Consider the following 18,685-nt stretch of genomic DNA (forward strand, 5'->3'; position numbering starts at 1 on the left):
CGGTGCTTGACTCTTGGAAGAACTTACAAATGCCACAGTTGTTATAAATATCTGCACGTCTCGGGATGTGCAGTTGTCAGCATCAAGGGCATGTAGCTTTCTGAAAGACCGGTGGTGATTATTGTAGCCTGTTGAGTGGGACTTATTTCCTGGTACGTAGGTCAGGCGCCTACTCTGATACCAATTTTCAGGTCTGGCTTTATAGCATCAAGCATGTGGTAGTTTAAAGAACCTACAACCTAGCCCTGCCTTATTCTTGAGAAGCAGCATGGCTCAGTGGAAAGAGCACGGGCTTTGGAGTCAGTGGTCATGGGTTCAAATTCCGGCTCCGCCAATTGTCAGCTGTGTGACTTTGGGCAAATCACTTAACTTCTCTGTGCCTCAGTGACCTCATCTGTAAAACGGGGATTGACTGTGAGCCCCGCGCAGGACAACCTGACCGCCTTGTAACCTCCACAGTGCTTAGAACAGTGCTTTGCATGTAGTAAGTGCTTAATAAATGCCATTATTATTATTATATTTTGATAATCATGAAAGAGGGTCAGACAGGGCACCTTGAATTTTGACTTGACCAGTCATATTGTAATGTCGGAGAAGAGCGTTAGCATTGTGGATGAGCCTCTCAAGACAGCCAGCCTTTCTTAGTAATAATAATAATAATAATGGCATTTATTAAGCGCTTACTATGTGCAAAGCACTGTTCTAAGTGCTGGGGAGGTTACAAGGCGGTCAGGTTGTCCCGCGGGGGGCTCACAGTCTTAATCCCCATTTTACAGATGAGGTGACCGAGGCCCAGAGAAGTGAAGTGACTTGCCCAAAGTCACACAGCTAAGTGGTAGAGCCAGGATTTGAACCCATGACCTCGGACTCCAAAGCCCGGGCTCTTTCCATTGAGCCACGCTGCTAGTGCCCACTCTGATGATTTTGTTAAATCATCTCCTGGTACATAAACTTAGAACTTCTGGAGTTGTTCTCTGCTCTTTTGATAGCTGTTGTGTGGCAAAGAACCATTCTACCGTGCTCTGTTTGGATCTGAAGCCAATTGAGAAAGGCATGCTTGGCAAACTCCTTATACGCTGCCCAGACCGTGTTCTCCAAAGTGTCAAAAAGGAGTATCGATGCTAACATTTTTGAGGAATCATTTGCTTTTGTTTTTTTTTTTAGTTAAAATATTGCCACATCAACTCAGGGAAGCAACAACCTGTGACTTTGTTTTTAAAGCTGGAGCAACAGTTTGGCTACCAACAATGAAGAGATAACCGGGAACCAAACAGCACTTGGCAGCCGAATATCACAGTAGCAAGTGATTGTGCAAGCAGAAACAAGCTGCTCCTGGGAGAATGAACTGTTGCGCATCTGCCTCTAGCTGCTGCTCTCATTTAGCTTAGATAATGTCCGTTCCACAAAAAGAGGACGACCCTCCCAGATTCTTTGTCGGGGCTGAAGAAGGAGAGGATGAGCCCTTGGATTCCACCAAGCCTGGAGAATTCGAGCACTTCTATGACCCTGCCGAAGAGGAGGAGGATGAAGAGTACGACTCAGTGAGTTGCCTTCTTGAAATCACTTTTTAAAGTTGTCTCGTTTGCTCAAGTTATTCAGGATAAACACATTTCCCTATAAGAGAATTTGCCGAGTGTGTAGGCATCTGTATTCCCTGAACCGACTTCTAGAACAAGGATATCGAGAGACTAATTTAAATAAATTGAAACGAATTAAAACATTCTGGTACCATTTTGTAGATCAGGAAGCTGACCTGGAGAGGTTGCCATCGACACCCAGAGGCAGTGGCTATTACCATTGGCATTTATTTAGTGCCTGTGGTTGTACGGGGGCTGGGGAGAAACCTAACAATATGTGTAAATTATGATCCCTTCCCTCTAGGTTTACAGTCTAATGAGGTAAGTCAAAGAGAGCTATAATATGATCAAATATAGGTTAAAAGAGCACGGGAGTGAACTTTATAAACGTATCAGTAATAAGTAACCTGTATCAAGAAAACAGATAAGCGCATAAATGTGCTGAGTTTTCTGAGGGGGAAGGCTTGACTAAAGAGGCAAAGCATTAATTTTGGAAGGCCTCCTGAAGGAGGTGGATTTTTAGAAGGTTTTTTTTTATTTTATTTTTTTGAGATTGGGGTAGATATTATTTGGCCAAGCTGGCAGGGAAGGTTTGAGCAATGAGTTGGACGTAGTTTACAGGGTGAGAGATGTCTAGGTGTGCTTGAAAGGAGTGAAAGCGTGAGTGGATGAGTGTGAGGGGGTGGGGGTAGAGAGAAAACAGAAAAAGAAATCCTGCCCTTACTCTTGACCCACCGCTTGCACCTTTCCAGAATGCTTCACGCCCTCTCCTTCCCTCCACCCACTTGGTTTTGCCAAACTCCATTCCTCACCACCTTTGATGCTTTCCTAAAAAGCCATTCCATCATCCCTCAGCTTTTGTGTATTTGTCTGGTGTTGATTTATATGCTTGAACTATAATAATAATAATAATGGTGTTGAGCACGTACTGTGTGCCAGGCACTGTACTAAGCGTTGTTCATCAATTTCAGGCAACTATTATGCCCTTTAATGGGACTGGGATGAGGCTATTATCAGTGGTGTATATATATATATATATATATATATATATATATATATATATATATATACTGCTTAGTGAAGAGCAGTCTACTAAGTGCTTGGAAGAGTATAGTCAAGTTAATAAACACTGTCCCTGTCCTAAAAGATCTTTCCATGTAGCTGGGAGACAGATACTAAAATAAGAGGTAGGGGGGAGGCAGCAGAGTTGAAAGATAGTACATAAGTGGGGAAGTGGGAAAGAAAGGTAACCCTTACTACTGCATATAACTCAAGCGCCTACTGGATACCCTGCAGTATTTGGGTGCTCAGTCATAATGATGGTACGGTGATGTAGAAATGTGATTGCAGCGATACCATTAATTTTAGCCATTTCACGTCTGACAGTATTTCATGTGTGTATTTAGAGGGCCTTGTTGCAGCTAAGCCTCACTTTGACTCATCAGATGTTACGTTTTGTGGATGTGAACGCTACTTAACAACACATTACTTGTTTCAGTCCCGGTGGGCACTTGTTTAGGCATGTTAAGACCAATTTGGGAGATTGCATGACTCTCGTAAGATGTCTAAATAGTTGGGCTTTCCGAACTTTGCTGTTTAATATTTTCATATTGAGTTCCTAGACTTCCTGCTCTCCTTCCTCTTTCTTTTTAAGGTAGTTATGCCTGAGATAAAATAGCGATAAATATTTGTGCAGTAGTAGTCGATCTTTAAATTGTTTTTAAAGGTAACTGTAAACGCTGTGGGGGCTTAATTATGGCTTGGGATTTTGTTTAAATAGAGCAGCAATATTAACATCACTTCAGAATTTAAAATACGTTGGAATGATTCTTTTCCTTTTTTCTTTTTTCTCCCTTAGCCACCTGAAAGACAGATTGTAGTGGGCATATGTTCCATGGCAAAGAAGTCTAGATCCAAACCAATGAAGGAAATTCTGGAACGTGTTTCCATGTTTAAATACATAACAGTTGTGATATTTGAAGAGGATGTTATTTTGAATGAATCAGTAGAAAACTGGCCTTTGTGTGATTGTCTCGTTTCTTTTCATTCCAAAGGTAATCATTTTTTGTGTTCTGTACATAGAAAATGTCTGTTTTAAGGTGAATACAATTTTTTTGGATTTTTGTTGTAATGCTGATGTACTTTTATCAAACAATGAATCTTGACAAAATCCATATCTACAAATTCAGGGAGAAAGACAGACACTCCATATTCAACATTATAAATAGTGGAACTTTGAAAAATTTGCTTCAGATATTTCATCTGAAGTTAATTATTAATCACCAGGTTTTTTTCGATGTTACTTTCCTTCAGATATTTGAAATTCTGAAAATATCATGGAAGATATGAAGAGCTAACCTACAATCATTTGTGTAAAAGCAACCATAATCTCACAATTTTTAAAAATTTCCAAGGGAATTTGGTGTTTTCCATTTAATCCCCAATGATTTGTTTAGTTTTGGAGGTAGAAGATTCCCTCTTGATCATTATTTTTCTAATTAAAAATGAGGGACTTGAGAGGATTTGACTGCAAATGCTGTTAGCCAACAACAGCGTGCTTCAGCTGCCAGCTATAGTGGGCCTAAACTGAGTCACCCTTTCAGACTCTTTTCCTTTTCTTCTCTCTGAATCAGTTCTTTTGAAATGTGGGGCATTGTTCTGTGGATTAATAATGGCCTAGAGTATGTGCTTTAAGTGGCAGTGGAGGGAAAACAGGGTCTAGTGATTGAAGAGTAGATTTTTCAGGCCGAAGACTGCTTCTCCTTGTCTCTTTGGACCTTTCTGCAATAAGTAACATCACCAGAAGGTACCCACGGGGAAGGAGAGGAGACGAATTTCAGGCATTCATTCCCAAGTGTTGTATCATACCAGAGGGTTTTCAACCTTGAGGATAAGTGGTCCCGGAATATTTAGTATGAAAGGATCCTAAGGAGTGTGGCAGCTCTTATTTTGCCAAGCAGTTTCTTGCTGGCTGCTTGACAAGGAGGGGACTTTCTGGGAAACCAACAAGGGAACGAACCAGCAGGAAAGAGGAAACTTCCCACTGCTGCTGCTTAATCAGTCAATTGTATTTGAGTGCTAACCGAGTGCAAAGCATTGTTCTAAGCGCTTGGGAGAGTACAATATAATAGAGTTGGTAGACCCGTTTCCTGCCCACAACAGGCTTTCAGTCGAGGACTGGGGGCACAGCAAGAAGGGCCCTGGACATATGAACCTCAGGGAAGAGAAGGGGTACTGCCCCAGTTGCTGCTGCTGTGAGCTCTCAGCTTCAGATACGGTTACTTCATTTCTCAGCTGGCAAATGGTTGCGGAGGTCTGCACACGGGATGCCCTCAGTAATACAGTATGATGGTGGGGTTAGGTGTGAAGAGGAGAGCTTCTCCGGGTGATGACCTGAAGCTGTGACACTACCATTTCCAAAGGAAGAGGGAAAACTCTTGATTTACACTGATAGAATTCAGGATTCCTTAAAGCCAGGCTATTTTGGGTGGTGTGCCACTTCGAGAAACTCTAAGACAGGCAAACACGTGCTCCAAATCCAGGCATCAGTGTGAAAGTCAGGAGGAAAACAGACTTTAAAGCGGTGGAAAGGAAGCACCTGCAACAGCTCCCTTAGCCAGAACGGGTGCAGTTGGCAACTCAGACCGTTATTATTGTATTAAGTGCTTACTATGTGCCCAGCATTGGGGTAAGTATAAAATAATCAGATGTAGGCTTAGTATCACATGGGGCTTTTGAGTCTTAGCATTGTTAACCATCTGTGACGGTTCTTGGAGAGACATAGGGACCACTACAAACAGAAGGGGGTGATTGCTGTGAGCGTATGAGCTTCGTGAATCCTCGTCATCTTCAGTGTTGTCTACAGGGAGCAGAGCACCAAATGATCTCTGTACTAGATGCTTTGTTCCATGAGCTAGATTCAGTCAGTTAGTGAACCAGTTCTGAGTTGCAGGCTAACTTTTACTCAGCCTTGATTTAGAGCAGTGAGAATATTCTGCAGTGCCGGTCTGTCAATTATATTCCCCATTGGATGGTAATTATTGCTGTTACTTGTCCAGTTGCCTCTTCAGTGCTGTGAATCATCACCTGATTCATATACTCTATGGATTGGAGTCATCTGTACCATTGCTTTCCTATTGGATGTGGTTTATGTATCCTACTCATGGTTACCACGGGTTTTTTATCTGCAATTTTGGAACTTCGTCACTTTATGTTGGATTAAAGGGGAAGATCACCTTAAAAGTAAACACTGACCCATTAGTCATCTTGGGGTTTTTAAAAGTTCTCCAGTTGTATACCTTCAGCCAAAGGCTATACATCTGTCCAGTTAATACAGTAAATCCAGATTGCCTATTAATAATTATGGTATTTAAGCACTTACAATGTGCCAAGAACTGAATGAAGCTCTGGGAGAGATGCAGAATAATCTTGTCCCCTATTTGCCTCACAGTCTACATAGAGGGAAAATGGTATTGAATCCCTAATTTGCAGATGAGGGAACTGAGGCACAGAGAAGTTATGTGACTTGCTCATGGTCACTCAGCAGATGAGCGGTAGTTCCAGTATTAGAACCCAAGCCCGTGCTCTTTCCACTAGACCAAACTGAACCTATAAATGTGTGTGTGATTAAATTTTTCAGGATTTCCACTGGACAAAGCAGTTGCCTATGCAAAGCTCAGGAATCCATTTGTCATCAATGACTTGAATATGCAATATCGCATACAGGACAGGTAAGGGATATCCTTATTCAATGAGCCCCAGCAATGAACTGTGGGTTGTGAATTTTGTGGCTTGAAATAAATGTGAATCTATTTACTGTTATACTCTCCCAAGCGCTGAGTACAGTGCTCTGCACACAGTAAGAGCTCAATAACTATGATTGAATGAAGGAAATACTGTAAAACAAGGATAAGCAAATTGCAATGGCATGTATTCAGAAAGTAATTAACATCAAAATAATCTTGATTTTGACATTTTAAAATGTAGGGTTTTGAGGGGGTTTTTGTAATTTGGAGTTTTTTAGTTGATGAAATTTGAGCCCCATCCAGATTTCCCCACCCATTTGCTAAAGCCTGACTCTCCTTTTCCCTTCCTCCAGATGTTTAGATCCTTACATTCCTTTAAAAATGTCTGTGTAGCCTCAAACCAACTTAGTTTCCTTGTAGGCATATTTAAATTTCGACGAAATAGGAAATTTTGGTTTTTTGGACTATGGAGTTTTTATAACTGTATGGAAGTATATAAAAAAACCTGAGTATGAGCTTTTTTTTTTTTTTACAGGAGAGAAGTCTATAGTATTCTCCAAGCAGAAGGCATTTTACTTCCTCGTTATGCAATTCTGAATCGAGACCCGAATAATCCCAAAGGTAAGAGTGGGTTTTGATCCATTTCTTAATAATTGAGTCAGTATGACTTGTGATCTGTTTCAGGTTTTTTAAAACAAACTAGGTTTTTGTTAATTGCTCTCTTGTCTTCGGTCATATCACCTTGCATTTCCTCCCCTCGTGCTCTTTCTTCTGTCCCTTCTCATTCTCTCCTATCTTGCTATTTTCCCTGTTGATTTCCCCTCACTTCTTTCTCTGAGCTTTTATCTTTCTGGTCTCTCATGCTTACTGCCTCTCTTATTCCAAGAAGTGCTCCAATACCCAATCCAGGTCCTATCCTTTGGAACCTGTGGTCATATTTTCCATTGCTGCTCCTGCCCATCTCCTCCACCCCTATTCTGTCAGCCTCCACCTCTTGACCTCAGGTGCTTTGGCCACTCGGGATTACTAACCCCTCTTGCTCCTTTCCCTCTCTTGCCACCTCTACTGAATTCTTTACACTGCCAGATCAAACGTAGCTTAGGGTTTTTTTTTTAATTTTGTTTTTTGTTTTCCAACCTTTCTTTCTGATTTCTCGGGAGCTGTGAATAACCATGACTGCCTATGGCCAGAGCGATGCCATGTTGTAATTTCAAACCCACTGTGTTTTCACTTGCTACTTCTGGTACTAGGATGCATTGTGTTTTTTTCTGTAATGGTGAACAAACTGCAATCCCGGAGCCAGAGGTAGCAAGTGAAACAACGTGGCCTCCTGGAAAGAGTACGGGCTTGGGGGTCCGAGGACCTGGGTTCTGATTCTGGCTCTGCCACTTGTCTGCTGTGTGACCTTGGGCAAGTCACTTCTGTGTGCCTCAGATCCCTCATCTGTTAAATATGGATTGAGACTGTGAACCTCATGTGGGATAATAATAATAGTTGTAGTATTTGTTCAGCGCTTACTATGTGTCAGGCACTGTACTAAGCGCTGGGGTGGATACAAGCAAATTGAGTTGAACACAGTCCCTGTCTCAATCCCCACTTTACAGATGAGGTGAATGAGGCACAGAGAAGTGAAGGGACTGCCCAAGGACCCAAAGCAGACAAGTGGCAAAGCCGGGATTCGAACCCATGACCACCTGACTCCCAGTCGCGTGCTCTATCCACTACACCATGTGCGACTTTGTCCAGCCTGATTAGTTTGTATCTTACTCCAGCGCTTAGTACAGAGCCTGGCACCTAGTACAGATTTAGCAAATACCATTTTTTAAAAAAGTGTCAGACATTTAGTACATATTTAATTATAATGAATCCAATGGTTTGTGAATTTTGGGAAAGTTTAGGGGAGACATGGAGGCACCAGAAATCTCAGTCTAGGATAAACAGTTTGGCCTACTGAGGTAATGAAAAATCATATGCTCTGTCAATGAAGGTGGCCCTTGGTTATAACTTAAAATAATTGCTACCTTCATATGCTCTTCACACGTACCAAGACATACATATTTGGTGGCCTTCTTGGTTGTCCTACCTCATAAGTCCTTGTGATCTCAGCAATTATGTCTTATGTCCTTGAGTCAGTTATTATTGAGTTTTTTTTAATTCTCTTCATCTGAGACTCTTTCGGGAGTTTTGATGCTGTTGGCTCTTTAGCCTTACATCTGTCAGTTCTCTCAGCTCTGAGCCAAATGGGAATCATGCCACAACATTCCCCTCCTCGACACTACCAGACAATGCCCACATTAGACGTTTGAGTGCTTCAGATGACCCAATGTCATCCCTATCAATCCGGACTTTGATCTTGGAGGCTTGCCCACACTTTACATTCCACCTGTAAATAACACTTATAAAGGGGTCACTATGATTACCACTGCCTTAATAGGGTGTAGGTTTGAGTTAAAAAGAGCTTCTGATAAAGGCTTTATTCCATTCCAAAAATGTCGTAGGCCACTGCTGTTAATTCAAGTGCTCTTGAAATTCTGTCAGAGTTTGAGCCAAATCCCCACAGTGTGCTCAAGGGCAAACGAGGAGGATATAACATCCAAATGGCCCTAACATTAAAACCTAACTTTGACATGAAATATTAAAAACTGCATCAGTCAATCTTCCTTGAATTCTATCAAATGTAGTTGTAATCAAAACTGGCAGTAGATTATAGTCAGTAAAGTCAGTTCTGGAGGCAGTGACGTGAGTTTCTTTCACTGGCACTGATGCTGTATTGTTGAACAGGGAATCAATCAATCATTGGTGTTTATTAAGCCCTTGCTCTGTGCAAAACACACAGGGATGAATCACTAATTTTGCTTGTATGTCTGTTTAAAGCCAAATTCTGGTCATATTATTCAGCTCACATCATTTTGAAGGTGGAAGAAAGTAAAAGAGATATCCCAACCCTTAAAGACAACCTGAACAACGTAGTCACCACATTTTTAGGAAGGACCCCGCCCAACAATAGTCAAAAGTATTCATTTGTTTTAGAGCAGCTATCATTGTTTGCAATTATATGGTACAAAAAATGACTCATTTCTTCTTCAAAGTAGATGGTGGGTAGTGGAGGCAATTTATGCCAATAAATACGGAAAATGTTTTATAGTTGAACATCAGGCCAGAAGTTCCTGTCTGAGTTCTAAGCCTGAGAAAAGTACTTGATATAAAATTTAAAATGAAGATTGTATTTCTCTCTTAGAATTTTATGTTTCACGAGTAATAATTTATTTGGGTATGCTCTTTGAGTTTCGAGTTCTAAATAGGTCTGTGAAAGCGGTCATACTTGGGCAATTCAGTCTTAGCATAAAACTGTGCTATCTTCCTCCCACAGAATGCAATCTGGTCGAAGGGGAAGATCACGTTGAGGTAAATGGAGCAATTTTCCAAAAGCCATTTGTTGAAAAGCCAGTCAGTGCCGAGGACCATAATGTTTACATTTATTACCCAACATCTGCTGGAGGAGGGAGTCAGAGGCTCTTTCGGAAGGTAAAGTTTTTGTATGTGGATTAAATTACATGCGAGTCGTCGTTCTTTCCAGGACATCAGCAATCTCTCCCAGAATAAATAATGCAAAAATTGAATCCTTTTATAATGATAGTGGCATTTATCCAGGACTCATTATCCATTGAACATAGGGGCTGATACACGGTTATGTGGTCAGACCCAGTCCCCCATTTTATTTTTTGTTGTGGTTCTTTGTTTCGTCTTTTTTATGATATTTGTTAAGCGCTTAGTATGTGTCCAGCCCTGGAGTAGATACAAGTTAATTAGGCCGGATACAGTCCATGACCCACATGGGGCTCACAGTCAAGTTAGGAGGCATTAAATCCTCATTTTGCAGTTGGGGAAACTGAGGCACAAAGAAGTTAAGTGACTTGCTCTAGGTCACTCAGTAGGCAAGTGGTGGAGGCAGGATTAGAACCCACATCCCCCGCCATTCCCACCTAGGGCTCACAATGTTTCTTCACCACTTTACAGAGAGAATATGGAGCCAAGAGAGGCTTTTTGCCCACAGTCACACAGTAGGCCAGTGGTGAGATTGGGACTCGAACTTGGGTCTCCTGACTCCCAGTTCCATTTTTGTTTGTTTGTTTGTTTGTTTACACTTGGCAATGCCACCTAACTGAAGGCTCACACTTTGCCAATACTGATGCCATTTTGTTTTAATTTTGCTCTCTGTGTGTTGGGAAGCCCACTTATTCACTTATTTGCATACACTGAATCTACCGTTTATATTTCACGGTTGGGCCTTTCTGTAATGGCAGTTATTTTGTGTTTATTACAGATCGGCAGCAGAAGTAGCGTTTACTCCCCTGAAAGTAATGTTCGAAAAACAGGCTCGTACATTTATGAGGAGTTCATGCCTACAGATGGAACTGACGTGAAGGTAGGGGCAACAATGCATTCGGTATATTGTCAACAAATGATTAATAATAATAATAATAATGGCATTTATTAAGCGCTTACTACGTGCAAAGCACTGTTATTAATAATTAAAATAATTCGAGGGTTTGAAATGGGGAATACCACTGTAAGAGAGTTTATTAAAGATCAAGCAGCCACAAAAATCTGTGACTCGTGATTAGGATAAAATATTGCAGACAGAGTGGTCTCTGAGGATTCACGGTTATGTTTTTTCCTTTATTCATTCATTCAGTCGTATTTATTGAGCGCTTACTGTGTGCAGAACACTGTACTAAGCGCTTGGGAAGTACAAGTTGGATCACCCAGGAATTTAAACCTGCAAGGTTATTTTTATGGAGCTGTAATGAGCTTTTTAAGTCTGTCACTGAATTTAAAATATTGTCAAGGTGGTATTAAGGGGCTGTGGGGAGGGTGTTCTTTTTCTTAGTTCTTATCTGTTCAGTACTAAACCGTTAACTTTTTTTTTGTTAAAGGTGTATACAGTGGGCCCGGACTATGCCCATGCCGAAGCTCGGAAATCCCCTGCCCTAGATGGCAAAGTGGAAAGGGATAGTGAAGGGAAGGAAGTCCGATATCCTGTCATCCTTAATGCAAGAGAAAAATTAATTGCTTGGAAAGTCTGCCTCGCTTTTAAGGTAAAACGACTTAGTTTTCCCACAACGTGTTTGGGATCTGTTTCCTGTAGTGATTAGCAGTGCGACTATAATACTTGGGAAAAGGGGGGGAAATAAAAATGTGTGCTTTATTCTGGAAAATGTCTTTGCACATAGTAAGCGCTTAATAAATACCATTATTATTATTATGTTCTACATCCCTGAAGAGTACACCATACCTCTAGTAGAACTTTATGTTCTTTACTAACTGCTTCCTTTCACCATATGAATACTCAATAATTATTTTATATATACATGTGTCTTTTAAAAAAAAAAAAACTCATGAAAAGGTCGACTAATACATGACCAATTGAAATGGAACCTTTGACAAGATACTCTTTTATTTTTAAATAGCAAACAGTTTGTGGCTTTGACTTACTGCGTGCTAATGGACAGTCATATGTTTGTGATGTCAACGGCTTCAGTTTTGTGAAGAATTCTATGAAATATTACGATGACTGCGCTAAAATACTTGGGTAAGAGTTTGGTGGTATATTTTCTCTTCGGGTTTGCTTGTCTTCAAAATGAAAGGAAGTGTCCAGATATTCCTTTTGAAGTAACTTCATGTTTATTTGCCAGATAACAAATGAGGACCCTTTTTAACATTGTAAATATTTGTAATTTGTTGGAGACATGATTTTAAAACATGCAAATATTTAAATACCTTTGAAGTTATTAAAAATTGGCCTCTACGAATTAATCTTTTGAGGTAGAAAAGAGCACTGTGACTTAAAGCATAGCTGTAGGAACTGTGGAGTTGGAAATTAAAACCTAGATCTTTTTGTTCAGTAAGCACCAAAACTACTGCTATGTAAATGAGATCCTGGGTAAATTTCCAACATTTGAAGTGGGGAGTAAACTGCTGATCCTAGGTAAATTGTAGGTGAGTTGCTTTAGTCTTAAAGGTTTGTGAGGATGGATGTGGAGGAAAAATAAGGAAATAGAAATTCATGGTCAACTGCTTTGATGGAGTTCAGGTCTTAGTTTCATTTAAATTTCCGAGAACAGTCATAGGAAGAGCAGCATTGGAGCACATTTTAAAGCAGTAGCAGTAATAATCAAGATTTAATCAGTCCTCTGTCTCTTGCTAAAGAAATTTGCTGAGCTGAATTCTCCCCAGGGCCTAAATTATTCTCCAAAATTAAGTGAGAAAAGATAAGGTTAATTGGAAATGTGTAGATCAGACTAAATCTGTTCTTCCAAACTCTGTGTAACCTCGCTAAAGTGAGGACCAAATTTTGATGATGTAGACTTGGCCTTTTGGTTATGAAAGCAAACTCTGGAAAACAGTGAGTTGGAATATCATTAAGAAGTGACCTTTCATTGCCTTGAGTGATGGTAAATTTAGAAGCCTTATGGTGACTATTTTTCTTAAGCTCCTTATTTTTGTAAAATTAATGCAGCTGTTCCGGGATTATTTGGGAAATTAATTCAGATAACCTAATTTCAGTCATTTGAGTGTACACTTCAAGCACAAAACTGACTAACCCATCTTCCTACCTGCAAAACGATTTTAGTATGCTAACAAATTATGAATATATAATGAAGTCTCATGAAATGAGTCTACTTGAAAATTAAATATAACAGGTATCAACTTTGTTATCAATCAGTGGTATTTACTGAGCACTTGCTGTGTGCAGAACAGTGTACTAAGTGCTTGGGATAGTTGGTTAAAAAGGTTCCCTGACCAGAGTCTAGAGGGATATCTATTGTTCTGAAGCTTACTTGGGTCTTTTTTTGGTGTTGGGGAGGGGCGTTTCCGTGAGAATTTTATTTTCCAATGACATTCTCTTAGTTCTGGCACAGTGCATGCTTTCTCTGTACATTTTGAGTAGAATGTTGTTAGGGAATTAGAGAATGTTCATCCAACAAAACGAGCCCACTTGAATATTGCTTATTGTTGCATTGTACTCTCCCGAGCTCCTAGTACAGTGCTCTGCACACAGTAAGCGCTCAGTAAATACTCAAATCTGCCAATCACTCTTCCCTACCCTTCAAAGCCCTACCAAAGGCTCACCTCCTCCAAGAGGTCTTCCCAGACTAAGCCCCCCTTTTCCTCAGCTTCCCCGCCCTTCCACATCACCTTGACTCGCTCCCTTTCCTCTTCCTCCCTCTCCCTGCCCCACACTACTTCTGTATATGTTATAGGTATGATATCTGTCTCCTTTTAGACTGTAAGCCCAATGTGGGCAGGGATTGTCTCTCTTTATTGCTGAATTGTACTGTCCAAGTGCTTGGTAGAGAGCTCTGCACACAGTAAGTGCTCAATAAATGCGATTGAATGAATACAGTGTGCCGTCATGTCAAAAGAAACAATTTAGGCACCATACATAAGATGTCGCTCATTTGTGACCATAGCATGAATTTTCCTTAATTAGAAATTATGAAAAAATGTGACCCCAGTGGTATAGCAAGAACTAGTACTAGTATAGCAAGAACTTGTACTTCCCAAGTGCTTAATACAATGCTCTGCACACAGTAAGCTCTCAATAAATACGATTGAATGAATGAATGAACTAGATATATTGCAAATAATTGTGTGTGGTTTAAATTTCTAGAGAATTTAGAACCAAGCTAAACATGCATTTTTGAGTTTTATTTTAAATCTGATGAATATGCTATTGTGGAATAATTGGAAATGTAAAGTTAGGAATTTAGCTCAGTGAATATCAGTGCCTTAGGAGTAAAATGTATATGCCTACCGAATCCATTTTTTTGGGTAAATAGTGGAGATTACTAAAGGTATGCAGAAAGAAAAGCATACTCCGTGAAGAATAAGAATTTTGCTCAAATAGAATCAAATGTAATCCTATGCCCTTTTGAACCAAAGGGAGGTGGCTTTTTTAGGACAATAATATTTACTGTGAATTATTTGGATTATGGCTTGTACACTTGATATTCTAAGGTTTTAAACTCCATTTTGTGGGATCTATATTTTAGCATAAATTAGATATAAAATGTTAATCTTTAGTGTTTTTTCTCTGTTTTTTTAAGAAATATCATAATGCGAGAGCTTGCTCCACAATTTCAGATTCCATGGTCAATACCATTAGAAGCCGAAGATATACCAATTGTGCCAACCACATCTGGAACGATGTAAGAAGGAAGTTTCTCAGTATGCAGCTTCCCTGTGGTTTTCCATGGGTCTTTTCTCACACCAGTACAAATTGTCATGTGAAAATTTTGTACCCATGATTAGTAAACTTTCGCTTTTGGACTCATTGTACTGTTAGGAAGATGGACTTCAAGGCCTTTTACATACCGAAAACTATTTTGTTCCGGTATTTCTCAAGGAGTGCGTGAGAATGCATAGTTGACTATACCATTAGAGTAAATAACCAAAAGGAGTTATGGCCACCAACTGTATTTTCTCAGGGAAATAGTAAAGTTCACTTTTATCGGTTAGGCATATATCAGCCATTTGCCCTGGGTGTTTCTGGATTTAACTAAAGCATTAAAATGAGGAAATTTTGAGTGATTCGGTGAATTAGGCCTGTTGGTTTTTTGACACTGAAATTCAGTGCCGAGCAGCTACCCTTTCTCTCCCAGGAGATGAGGTTTTCAACACTTCAATTTTTATTCCATGGCAAAACAAGTTTTTGTTGATGTTGTTCGTGTGTGTGTGTGTTCTGTTGTTTTCTTTCTTTTGATAATACTTGATATTCATATTGATCTGAGATATCTTCGTCAGTGTTAATTTCTTAAAATTGTAAGAATATTTAATACTGTATGCCTAAAGAGTGATTTGTATTGCCACATTGTTGTGCCGGTTTCTTCTTTGAGAGTCTCTTGTGTTAAAATGTGATGGTGTTAAAAAAAGATATACTGAACTTGAATAAATCTAAAATGTACAGTAGAACTTTTACATTCACAGAATGAAGCCCCTTTTTTTCCCCCCTCTCTTTCAGGATGGAGCTTAGATGTGTTATTGCAGTTATACGACACGGGGATCGAACACCAAAACAAAAGATGAAAATGGAAGTGAGACATCAGAAGTAGGTCTTCAAGTGAATCACATAATTACCTGATTGGATACTTTACCCTTAGCGTAAGGCATCCCATTGAGACAAATCATCTCTTTTTATCGGTATTATAACAGTGCCTGGTCTGTTCTGACAGTTTCTTCATTTAATTTTCCTAGTATTTTGTGTATACATATATGAAACTGGTGCACATAGTCATGAGCAATAATTTGGTATCCGCAGTCATGTCATGTTACGAGGAAGTACCGTTTGGTTTTATTCACTGTTCGTCTCACTCAGGAATCATTTGTCTATATCAGTTCAGCAAAACAGAAAAGTCAGAAACAAGGGTTCCTTTGCTTTTGCACTGCAGTTTGTGTATTTGAAGGATTTATAGGTTCTCTATGTGATTTCCTCTTCCTACCTCCTGTATCCTGCTCTGTATCATGACTAGCTTTCACGTCTCCCATCAACCCTTAGTCCCATACCACTCCCATTAGAACACTTTTTGCCGGTGGAAGTATTTAAAATCATTCCTTTCACTGTACCTGTACGTTTACATAATAATAATGATGGTATTTATTAAGCGCTTACTCTGTGCCAAGCACTGTTCTAGGCATTGGGGTAGATACACGGTGATCAGGTTGTCCCTCGTGGGGCTCACAGTCTTAATCCCCGTTTTACAGATGAGGTAACTGAGGCACAGAGAAGTTAAGTGACTTGCCCACGGTCACACAGCTGACAAGTTGCGAAGCCGGGATTAGAACCCATGACCTCTGATTCCCAAACCCGGGCTCAGCTATGATTCCAAATCCCAATTAAATATCTTTAATCTTTATCTCCCACTTCATAAAGTGTGGATGCGGTGGGCGGTAAAAAGAATTAGAATGCCAATATTAAAGTCTAAAAACGATAGTGCATTTAGGAGAGGAATGTTCCTTACAGATATACTGATCGTAAATTCTGAAATGGACCCAAATCATCTAGTCCCCTGCCTCTTATCTGACCCAGGTAACACTTACCTCTCCTTGAAATATATTACTCAGTTTATCAGTGGTATTTGCTGGACACTTACTGTGTGCAGAGCACTGTACTGAGTGCTGGGGAGAGTACAATACAACAGAATTGGTAGATACGTATGTAGGTAGATGTAGATGAAGTTTTAACAAATAAAATTGAAATTTTGATCACTTACCAATGTTTTATGCTTTTCTCTTACAAGGTTTTTTGATCTTTTTGAGAAGTGCGAAGGCTATAAGTCCGGAAAGCTAAAACTGAAAAAGCCAAAACAGTTACAGGCAAGTTTATTTGAATAGTATTTCACTTCCACAATTACAGCTGGGAAACAGGTAAAGTGAAGGATACTTTCTTTATTTTGTAGGAAGTGCTGGACATTGCTAGACAGCTTCTTTTAGAACTTGGGCAGAATAACGATTCTGAAATCGAAGAGAGCAAATCAAAACTTGAACAACTGAAAACTGTATTAGAAATGTGAGTTGCTTTTTAAAATTCTATTTAGGTTCTGTCTCCTCTGTGGTCTTCCTGCATTACAGAGGCTTTCCAGTTTGATCCTTTATCCCCCTTTAATATACCTTCAGCTGGATGGAAAATAATTGAAAAAGTGGCATCCGATTCAAAAGGGTAGAGCATTTTTTAAAGAATTATTAAAGAATAAGATGACAGGCTCTGGCAGGCACTGTCATTTAGGCTGCAGGATTGCTGGGTTGGTCACTGCCTTGACCTGCTTATTTCCAACAGAAATTCTAACTCTATTATTATAGACTAAAAAAAATATTATTCCCCCTTCTTCACAGAATACGTACTTTTAGTGCATTTTCATGTTCTGCATGTCTAAAGCTCTTGATTATATTCATCAGGTCATTATTAGGCCAAAAGGTGTTTGTCATTTCTGGGGTTGTGCACAAATCAACAGAAATATATTCCGTGGTAATGTGTAGTTTTTTGGAAGTTTAAAAATGATTGTCAGGAAATTCATCTGGTAGAAACGTCCTTTAGAGTGTCCAGTAAAACTCTCTATTTGATAGTCAGCAGGAAAGTCACATTTAGTGGAAGATTTATGTTAAGAATTAGTGGAAATAACCTATTCTTTGTCCATTTTATTTTTCCTTTTCTCTCTCTCCCTAATTTGTCCTTTCTTATCTTGTGCTACTTTTCTCCTTTCTGCCTCATATCCCTCTAATCTGTTGATGTGTCTTCCTCTTTGTGTGTACCTTGTCTATTTTCCAACTGTGGCCCAAAAGTGAGTTGTCGCCCTAATTATTGCTGCTTCTCCTCTAAAACTCTTTTTGCCACTTGAGGAAGTAAGGGAGGAAAGAGGCTGGTGTGACTTAGTCCCTAAAGCACCCTAGCCTCCCTTAAGTAGCTTCTGTCAATTAGAGTAGGATGTTAATACAAAGCTGAAAGGAGGAGGACCACAAGGAAAAGAGCAGGTCAGTTAGGGTTGCTCCTCCAAATAAGTGTGATTGTAAAGGGGGTGGCAAGGTGAGGGTAGGGTTGAATGTTTGGGGAAGGACAAGTGGGAAGAGGAGGGCGCTTCCTACAAGTGAAGTCAGCGGAGAGGGAGCGAAGGGACGGGGAAAAAGGGAGGGAAGTGGTGTTTGGGGGTCATGGGATAAGGACAAGTGATGAGGAGTCAGTTTAAAAGATAAAAGCGAGCGTATCACGGCCAGGAGTTGAGTGATTCTGTGATATCTATGTGAGTATATATGTTTGCCTCGTGGATATTAATGTGGTTGAAAATGAACAAATTTTGTCCTTTTTATTGTAGCAGTCGTATGATTTTTTTTGAAAGTTTGTATGTATTTGAAAGTTTTTTCAACAATTTTATTAGAAGTCTGTTTTGTTTATTTTTAGGTATGGACATTTTTCTGGAATAAATCGTAAAGTCCAGTTGACTTATCTCCCTCACGGTTGTCCTAAAACATCTAGTGAAGAGGAAGGTACATGCTGTAGTTGCCCACGATTTAGACCTCAGCTGGTGCCGTGACTGCCAGTCACAGGCAAACTGGAAGTCACAAGCAATCTGGTTGGAAGTCACAAGCGCACTGGTTCTTCTCTTTGCCTTTTGTCCAAACTGCAGAGAGCTTGGCCTCTGTTCACAATTTCCACTTTTCTCAAGGTCACTCCAGGCAGCCTGGATATGAGAGGATATATATATAATCTTTTGGGATCAGGAAGAGGTGAAGGGTACAGGCTTGAGCATTCCAAAGGTTCAGACTGGCCACAGAGAGTGTACATGTCTATTCATTCAGTTGTGTTTATTG

General features: G+C 39.9%; 1 protein-coding gene across 5 annotated transcripts in view; it reads left to right on the plus strand.

Moving 5' to 3' along the window:
• PPIP5K2 (diphosphoinositol pentakisphosphate kinase 2) overlaps positions 1 to 18,685 on the plus strand; it is a 71,950-nt gene that overhangs the window by 13,752 nt on the left and 39,513 nt on the right. For all 5 annotated transcript variants that reach the window (XM_038759551.1, XM_038759552.1, XM_038759553.1 and 2 more), the window contains exons 2-14: positions 1,165 to 1,541; positions 3,436 to 3,631; positions 6,217 to 6,307; positions 6,858 to 6,943; positions 9,693 to 9,847; positions 10,647 to 10,748; positions 11,260 to 11,421; positions 11,794 to 11,915; positions 14,434 to 14,535; positions 15,348 to 15,434; positions 16,624 to 16,699; positions 16,783 to 16,892; positions 18,276 to 18,361. In XM_038759551.1, the coding sequence (XP_038615479.1) occupies positions 1,392 to 1,541; positions 3,436 to 3,631; positions 6,217 to 6,307; positions 6,858 to 6,943; positions 9,693 to 9,847; positions 10,647 to 10,748; positions 11,260 to 11,421; positions 11,794 to 11,915; positions 14,434 to 14,535; positions 15,348 to 15,434; positions 16,624 to 16,699; positions 16,783 to 16,892; positions 18,276 to 18,361 (1,525 nt within the window). In that variant the 5' untranslated portion in view covers positions 1,165 to 1,391. The remainder of the gene's footprint in view (positions 1 to 1,164; positions 1,542 to 3,435; positions 3,632 to 6,216; positions 6,308 to 6,857; positions 6,944 to 9,692; positions 9,848 to 10,646; positions 10,749 to 11,259; positions 11,422 to 11,793; positions 11,916 to 14,433; positions 14,536 to 15,347; positions 15,435 to 16,623; positions 16,700 to 16,782; positions 16,893 to 18,275; positions 18,362 to 18,685) is intronic.

The sequence above is a fragment of the Tachyglossus aculeatus genome, chromosome 17 (genome assembly GCF_015852505.1).
Source record: "Tachyglossus aculeatus isolate mTacAcu1 chromosome 17, mTacAcu1.pri, whole genome shotgun sequence".
NCBI classification, from domain to species: domain Eukaryota; kingdom Metazoa; phylum Chordata; class Mammalia; order Monotremata; family Tachyglossidae; genus Tachyglossus; species Tachyglossus aculeatus.